This window comes from Trichechus manatus, unplaced genomic scaffold (genome assembly GCF_000243295.1).
Source record: "Trichechus manatus latirostris isolate Lorelei unplaced genomic scaffold, TriManLat1.0 scaffold00087, whole genome shotgun sequence".
NCBI classification, from domain to species: Eukaryota; Metazoa; Chordata; class Mammalia; order Sirenia; family Trichechidae; genus Trichechus; species Trichechus manatus.
In genome coordinates, this window is record NW_004444023.1 from 4,298,698 (window position 1) to 4,307,256 (window position 8,559).

The window sequence follows — 8,559 nt, forward strand, 5'->3', positions numbered from 1 at the left end:
TGAGGGTCAAAGATCTTTAAATAAGGTGTCGGTGACAATAAATACTGTACAGGGGAGGGATTGTTGGGGGGGGGTGTCCAGATCTGTGGTTTCAGCCTCGAGACTCCAAGGACCTGCAAGGGGGGTAAAGAGGGCAGCCAGGCTCAGGGGAAGGGGACTGGGGAGACAGGCCAGGCCTGGGGTTCCATAGGCAAAGGCCCAAGGAAGTGGGTTGGGGGACCCCGGGGGGGTGGGTTCCAGATCTGGGGATGGGAGTGGGCTAGGAGTCCTCAGGGGATTTGGCCAGAATGGTTGGGGTGAGAGCCTGGGTCAGGGGTCAAGGGTCAGGTCCCAGGGGAGAGGAGCCAGGGCTGGGGGTGGCAGTCAAGACCCCAGGACTCATTGGGATGCAGGGAGACAGTGGAGACCCAGGGATAGGGTGATGAGGTGCTCACGAGTAGCTCTGGTGCCGCTGGCGCCGTCGTGCGGAGCGCATCTTCTCAAAACGGGCTTCCATCTCCTCCAGCACACGGGGCGTGTAGCGCACCACCAGCTTTACCGAGCCCTGAGCCGCCTTTAACAGCTCCACCGCCTTCTCGTGCTGCTCGCCCTCCACACTCTGCAGAGTGGTGTACACAGCTGGACCTGGGGCACGGCAGTCACCCAGCCCCCAGCCCAGACACAGGACCAAATGCTTGTGAGCCTGGTCTGCCCTGAGATGCCAAGGTCTCATGTCCCCAGAGGAGAGTCTTTAATTATTGGCTCAGTTTCCTCCCCTAAACCTACCCCATGTCAGAGACAGCCTCACATGCCCTCAGTCACAGAGCCAGATCTCCAGGCCCGACCTTGTCCCCTCCCTCTCAATAGCCCTCTAGTCCCTAGCCCCATCCCTCCTGGCTCTACTCCCTCTTTGTCCCCACAGCCCTGGCCCCAGCTCAGACCTTGTCCTCTCCCACTGCACTCTCATCCCAGCTTCCTCCCTGGCCTTCTGACCACCACTGTTCCCCCTCAGTCTGTCCCCCACAGAGTTCCAAAGGGGTCTTTCTACACCCCAAGCTGAGCCTATCCCTACTCAGTCCTCCCATGACTCCCCAGCACCCTCAGGACAGCTCCTCAGGTGGGCACTCAGGCCCTGCATGGCTGGTCCCACCCACCTATCCAGCTATGCTTCTATCTACATCTTTACAGATGCCACATCTTTCTCCCACAGAGCAGCTAGTGGGTTCGAACCTCCAATCTTTTGGTTAGCAGCCAAACCCTTAACAGCTGCACCCCCAGGGCTCCTTCCATCCACTGTAACCACAGGGAATTACCTGTTGGCCCCAGACCTCCATCGGGGCCAGGCCCTTTTCTCTTCACCTCAGAGGAGTGCAGAGTCACAGCCCCTACCTACACCACCTTCAGCCAGGAACACCCTTCTTTACCTCGTTTTCCTGGAGAACTACTACTCATCCTTCAAAACTCAACTCAAATGTTCCTTCCTCTGCAAAAACTTCCTCATTTAGACTGAACTGGTGCCATATCTGAGCTCTCACAACGCTTTGTGCTTCTCCATTACAGCATATTATCTCCCTGGATTCAGACTATTTCAGTCAGGACCTAGCTCCCTCATCAGAGAGAAAGTCCTTCTGTGTAGGAGTTGAGGCCAGCTCTCTCAGGGTCTGCAGCATCACCCAGAACAAGGCTCTATCAGTGTGTTGAATGAATGAGTGTCAAAAGCAGGGACTCTGCTACCTTGGGCAGACTATGCCTCCAGCCTGGTCTCGGCCCCCTACTTACCACGCCATTCACTGACAGCAGCTGGTCCCCACGCTTGAGGCCTCCGTGGCGGTCAGCCACACCCCCGGGGATGACACGGGAAATGTAGATGGGTGAGTTCTGCTCCTTGCCCCCCATGATGTTGAAGCCCAGGCCCTCATCTGTCTTGGGCAGCTCCACCACCCTGGGATGTGCATGGCCCTCACTAGCCGTGAAGGCAGCCACTGTAGCCTGGGAGAGAGAAGGTGTTGAAGGTGAGGCTCCCTCCATGGCAAGCATACGGAACAGCATGGGGCATCTGGGCTAGGGAGAGCAATTTAGGAGGAATCTCTTGCCCGAAGCTTGGGCACCTGCCACAACTCAACACAAGATCACCCTGTAACAACCCTACGCCCTTTTTAGCTCCCTTCAGATGCCTCTGACATGTCAAAGAGCAAGTCTCCATTTGGTACCAGTGTGTCTTTAATACCCAGCACTTGCCAATGTTGCTTTTTAATAGAGGAAAACAAGGCCTGAGGGAGCTGAAGTACTACAAGCAGCAACAAGAAGTAGCATCTAATTATATTTTAATAAGGAGTCCCTGGGTGGCACAAACAGGGAAGCAAGCACTCAACTACTAATACCACCCAGAGGCACCTCAGAAGAAAGACCTGGTGATCTACTTCCGAAAGATCATAGCCTTGAAAACCTTATGGAGTGCAGTTCTAGTCTGCACACACGGGGTTAACTGAGTTGGAATCGACTTGACAGCAACTAATTATTTTGGTTTATATTTTAATAAGATTTCAATGTTCAATGTTTTCATTGTATGGGTTTTTCAGGTTATCTTCTATTCAGGCATATGGCACTGGTTTCTATTTGCAGTTGCTATAAAGATGCCTTTGTATGACATTTGTTTAAGTAAAAAATATAAGATTATCTAAAGAGAACTACTAAATAAATAATAGTAAGGGTGGTGCATAAACAAACAAACAAAACACCAAACCCATTGCCGTAGAGTCAATTCTCACTCATGGCTTCCCCATAGGTTAACAGAGTAGAACTATTCGCATAGGATTTTTCTGGCTGTAATCTTTACAGAAGCAGATAGCCAGGCTTTTTTTCCACAACACTGCTGGGTGGGTTCGAACCGCCAACCTTTCAGTTAGTAGCCAAGCACAAACCGTGGTATATAGATTTGGCAAAAATGACAAAGGAGAAAACAGGAATGACTGACATTAAGAAGATACTGAGCTAGAACACGCAGTTGAGTGGATACCGGAGTTGTGGGGTAGGGGGCGCCTACCTTGGCTGTGGCGTGGGCCCGAATCTCAGCACTGCCGGTGATGTCTAGCGTGTCATAGAGCTGCTCATACACCTGGGAGAGGACGAAGCGACATCAAGGAGCCGTCAGACCCCTCCACCCTCAGACCCAGGAGTCCAGGTCTCCAGTCCTCTCCTCTCTCAGACACAGGAGTCCAACCCCCCAGACACTCTCTTCCCTCCCGCTCAAGGATCTGCCCCGCCCCCTCCACCCAGAGCCCCCAGCAAACTACAACTCCCAAAGAACCCCGGGGCAGAAGCGCGGGCATCCCCAAGGCGGACCGCCCCAGGCGCTGCTGGGAGGCGTAGTCCCCCGGCTCAGGAAGGCTCTCACCTCCCGGATGGCGGAGCAGAAGCGGCTCTGCAGGACTCGCTGGAGCGCTTGCAGTTTCTGCGGGGGCAGTTCCCCGCTGCGCTGGAGCCGCTCAAGGAGCTCCACGGCCCGGGACACGTCTGCAGGGCGTGGGCGCAGAGCCACGGAAACGCAAAGGACCCCAAAGAGATGCAGTGAGATGCGCGCAGACAGACTCAGCGCAGGACGGCCGAAAGCCAGGCGGGCACACGGCAGTTACGGGTGGCAACGGAGAGACTGCGACCTGTCAGTGCCCCGCGTCCCCAGCAAGCCCCTAACACGGACAGGGCGGCAGCGGACGCCCCCTCCCTGGCCAGTTCGCCCACGGACCCTCCTACACCCAAGCCCCCGGCGCCCCGCCACGCCCACCCCTGCCGGGTCAGCCAGCCCACTGGCCCTGGCCTCGCTCAGGTAAGAGTGGGGGCGCGCTCAGGGACGGAGGCCCGGGCCGGCGGCCCCCTGGCGCACGCTTACCCCGCTCCAGCCCCAGCGGCTCCACCAGCGAAGCCATGTCGGCGACGCCACTGCGAGCCGCTGGCTGCGCTGTCGCTGGCGAGATGGGCGGGGCCGCTAGAGGCCACGCGCCCGTCGACGGCGAGGGGCGGGGCCGTGTAAGGCCACGCCCCGACAGCCCCCACCACCAACGGAGGCACCCGGGCGCCGCCACCGCGGCGACCTGCCCTTCGTCCCCGGAGGTCTGTCCTCTCCCATTGCCGCCGAGTCTCTCTGTCCTCGCCACACCTGTCTATCCGTCTCTTACTCCCCTATTCATTCAGCAAGCGTGTATTAAACATCTGAACCCAGGGCGGTGGACTGGATGGTGAGCAAGGCGGACAAGCCCACTGCCCTAGTGCAGCTTACAGTCTTGAGGGGGAGGCAGACAGCCAACTACTACTGTGATAGGAAATGGGAATGGGGAGGTGGTGAGCTAGGTGGTGGTTGTGGGGTGCCATTCCAACTCATAGTGACAGAGTAGAACTGCTCCATAGGGTTTTCTAGCCTGTTATCTTTACAGAAGCAGATCGCCAGGCCTTTCTTCCACAGTCCTGATGTGTGGATTCAAACCGCCAACCTTTCAGTTAGCAGCTGAGCACTGACCGTTTGCGCCACCTCAAGGAAAGACATTGGCAAAGAGCCTTTGGAGGTAAGATGCACCACAGGTGGGGCGTGAGTCACCTTCCAGGCAGAAAGAGCAGCCTGTGTCGAGCCCTTGAGTTTGAAGGCCTGAAAGGCCCACGTGGCTGGACAACAGAGTTAGGGTCGGAGTGGTTTATGGTGAAGATGGAAAGGTTATCAGGATAGTTTATGCATGGCCTGTGTGTTGGCATACGCACGGACTTCGTGCTAACTACTAAGAGTAAAACGTGTTATTTACATTTGTATTTTAAATCACTGTGGCCACTGTGTGGAGAATGGATTGGATGGGAGCAGGAGTGGAAGCAGAGGGATCAGTGGGGAGAGTATCCTAGTAATCCTTACTGAGGGATGGTGGTGGTGTGCACAGGGCAGAGTCATGAAGATGGATAAATGGGCAGATTTGGAAAATATCTGGGCAAGTCTTGATAGTTAATTGTATATTGACTCTACAACAATGGGTTATGGTGCCATTGAGGTCCCCGAGTTGCACAAATGGTTTGCCATCAAGTACTAACCAAAAGGTTGGCAGTTTGAATCCACCACAGAAGAAAGGCCTGGTGATCTACTTCTGTTAAGATTATAGCCACTGAAAACTCTATGGAATGCAGTTGTACTGTGACACACATGGGGTCGTCGTGAGTCGGGATTCATTCAACTGCAACTTTTTTTCTTCTTCCGATGGTGCCATTTGCTAAGGTGGTCTATGACAGAGGCAGAATACTAGAAATTTTTAAATTGAGAAGCCTGTGCAGTATCCAAGAGAAAATACCTAGGTCTAAAGCTCAGAAGAGCCATCTGGCTTGGAGGCAGTTTTGAGAATTTGGGCATCAAAAAAACCCACTGCTGTCGAGTTGATTCCAACCCATAGTGACCCTATAATAGAACAGAGTAGAACTGCCTCATAGGGTTTCCAAGGCTGTAATCTTTATGGGAGCAGACTGTCACATCTCTCTCCCGCAGAGCGGCTGGTGGGTTCAAACCACTGTTTTGGTTAACAGCCGATTACTGCACCACCAGGGCTCCTATAAGGGGTAAACAAAAGCTATAGGAGTGGACGAGAATGCCCAGAGTAATGGAATATAGAATGAAGAGGAACTAGGACTGAGATCCTAAAACTCTCAACATTTAAAAGTCAGGAAGAGGACAAAGAATGACCAGAAAGGTAGGAGGAAAACCAGGTGAGGGGGAAACATGATAAGAGTTTAAAAAAAAAAAAAAAAAAAAGAAATGGCCAGTGGTGTTAAATGCTCTAGAAGGGTCAAAGATAGCTAGAAAGTGTTCTCTGGATGTAAAGACATAGTCTTTAGTTATCTTAGCAAGAATACTTTGGGGGAGTATTGGAAGACAAAGCTAGACTGAAAAAAATTGCGGACAGGAGATGTAGACAGGACTTTTGAGACTGTTGGCTGCTGCTACTCCACCGTCTTCCCATTTAGCTGGATGGAGATAGAGTACAGAAAAGGGCTTATTCAAAGTGGGAGGATTCAAGCAGGTTTCTCTATCGCTCGCTCTCATAGTATAGTATTTTTTTCTCTTTTTTCACAAAAAGTAATGTATTTATAGGGCTAAAAACAAGACCAAATAATAAAGAAGGCCACATAATGAAAAGGACCGGTGCCTGTCTGTCCTACCTCTACCCACTTCAAGAGGCAACAACTTTTAGACGTTTGATCCAATCGTTACTTTTCTGTATGTAAATAACATGCTATTTCTTGATTTATCAATTTTAGACGTTAGTAATCTATCACGTCTGGCTTTTCTGCTCTTACCTTTCCCTTCTCTTCCCATGGTAGTTTTATGGGACCAATTTTTCATTAAATCAATTAAGTGCTCACATTACATTTATATAAAGTTTGCTGTGGAGCCCATGTTGCTGCTGCTATTAGTTGCCATGTAATAGATTCCGACTCATGGAGACCCCCCAGAGTAGAACTGCTCCGTAGGGCTTTCAAGGCTGTGACCTTTTGGAAGCAGATTACCGCTTGTCTTCCAAGGCATCTGTGTGTGGGTTCAAACCACCCTTTCACCTAGTAGTCAAACACTTAGGTGTTTGCAGCACCCAGGGAATGCTGAAGCCCAAGTAGTGTTCCGTGATTACATTCCCTTTCTTGAACAATTTGCTTTTTTCTGTGATTTCTACCTTTGCGTGCGTGCGCGCGCACATGTACTTTTTATAACAGTCTCAATTTCTTTCACTCTCTACCACAGCAGATACTTTAATAAATCCTTTTTGTCCTGAAACTTCTTGGAAACTGCAGTCCTCTTACCCCAATCTGGACCAATAGCTCTATAGAAACTTCCATCCTGACACTTGCCTTCACTGCTCTCCTAAATTGGATCCACCATTTCCTCTTTGAACCTGTCATTTTGTTGAGGTATACCTTCAGTTAATTTCCTAAAAAAGTTTTGAGATTCTTTTTTTCACTTTCAAGAAAGTTTATATTTTCCCAACTCTTATAAAGTGTTTTTAACAGGTTTCAGGTTATCTAGTCCAATTGCCAGAACTAGACCTAATTGTCTTTCTCAAGCATCCTGTTCTTATTTTATAAAATATTTGTGTATTTTTCATCCCTTTATTTCCTGTGTGCTTCAATCTGGATACTTTCTCCTGATCTCAGTTCACTAATCCTTTTCTGCTGCGTCATTTCAACTATTAAATCCACCTACTGAATTCTTAGTTTTTTCAGTTCCTTTTTTTTTTTTTTTGGTAGATTCCACATGCTAAAATTTTCCATCTTTTTCTTATTTTGTGAACATACCAATCATAGTTATAGTCTATTAACTCCAACATCTGAATCACCTCTGGGTCTGTTTCTATTGTCTATTTTTTCTCTTTTTTTTTTTAGTAATTTAGTCCTGTAGTATGCCTGGTGATTTCTGAGTAGATGCTGAGCACTGTGTACTAAAAATCAGTCTCTGGATAATGTTCTCTTCCTCAAAAAAAGAGTTGTTTTCTTCTGCCAGGCAAATTACCTAAATCCTGATGAGGTCTGGTTTTAGGCTTTCTTGGGCCTGGTCTATTTCAGTTATGCCCTACTCCTAGATCCTGGCACTAGAGATCCCAGTCATGGCCACTCCACCATGTGGGCCTTGAACTCCAACCCCTAGAACTGCATGGCTACTGATAACTCAGCTCTTAGGCTCTCAGGTACTGCTTTCTAATGAGTTTCTTGGGGGTGGGGTCTTGCAATAAGCATCAGCAACTTAAAAACCCACTGCTATCAAGTTGATTCCAACTTACACCAACTCTATAGGTCAGAGTAGAACTGACCCCGTGGGGCTTCCAAGGCTGTAATTTTTACAGAAGCAGACTGCCACATCTTCCTCCCACACAGCTGCTGGTAGGTTCAAACTGCCAACCTTTCGGTTAGCACCCGAGTGCTTAACCACAGCACCACCAGAGGGTTCCCTACGAGCAACTTAGGAGCTGGCAAATGCTCTGAGGGAAGACTGCATGCAGATTTTGGGGGTCAATTCCCTCCTGAAAACCTTGCCCTCAAGTCCCAGCTGTCTGGCCCAACCTGTGAACTCAGCCCACTGGAGGACTGCCATGAGAGTCTATTCCCCAAGCCAAACCGGGAAACACCCTCAAAGAAAAACCAAGAGTAAATATGGCCACTTCTGCTTCCTTTCTCTTAGGGATCATAGCCTCAAATCCAACCTACATGGATTGCTCTTCAATGCCTTTAACAAGTTTTTATATATTCTGTCCGGCCTTTATATAATTGGCCTGTCATGTTAGTCCAACAGACTATCCTTCAAAGCCAATACCAGAAGTCTAGTTACATCATCTGGAATATCTTTGAGAATATACTAATTAAGAAATATTAAGTTTAATATTTTATTAAATATTCCCTGAATTGGTTCTTCCACGACAAGTTTTTCTTTTTACTTCACAGCCTCTTGTTGCAAGATTTTCTCAAATGCCTGGTGATCCTTGATTGTATGCTTATAGACCCAGGCGGTTAAAAAACACCCTAGAATCCCTATGCAGGTCAGATTTAACTGACAGACTGCTTTTGAGATACAGG

General features: G+C 49.6%; 1 protein-coding gene across 2 annotated transcripts; it reads right to left on the reverse strand.

The window, feature by feature from the left end:
- On the reverse strand, positions 1 to 3,939 carry LIN7B (lin-7 homolog B, crumbs cell polarity complex component). 2 transcript variants are annotated; one of them, XM_004381665.1, is made up of 6 exons: positions 3,866 to 3,939; positions 3,374 to 3,492; positions 3,023 to 3,094; positions 1,759 to 1,968; positions 435 to 598; positions 1 to 113 (listed from the first exon to the last, which is right to left on the reverse strand). In XM_004381665.1, exons 1-6 carry the CDS (start codon positions 3,900 to 3,902, stop codon positions 92 to 94), a joined length of 624 nt encoding a protein of 207 aa, XP_004381722.1. In that variant the 5' UTR covers positions 3,903 to 3,939; the 3' UTR covers positions 1 to 91. The 2 variants fall into 2 exon arrangements, with proteins under 2 accessions (XP_004381722.1, XP_012412590.1); XM_012557136.1 differs by lacking the exon at positions 1,759 to 1,968.
- Between the last annotated feature and the right edge of the window lie 4,620 nt (positions 3,940 to 8,559).

Bases quoted from the DNA above. Each gene is read 5' to 3' on its own strand.
- LIN7B (XM_004381665.1), bottom strand. From the start codon at position 3,902: ATGGCTTCGCTGGTGGAGCCGCTGGGGCTGGAGCGGG. The intron at 1,969-3,022 runs GTAGGCGCCCCC...TCTCTCTCCCAG, and splicing joins GGGCCCACGCCACAGCCAAG to GCTACAGTGGCTGCCTTCAC. The intron at 114-434 runs GTGAGCACCTCA...CCCCCCTTGCAG, and splicing joins CAGCGGCACCAGAGCTACTC to GTCCTTGGAGTCTCGAGGCT.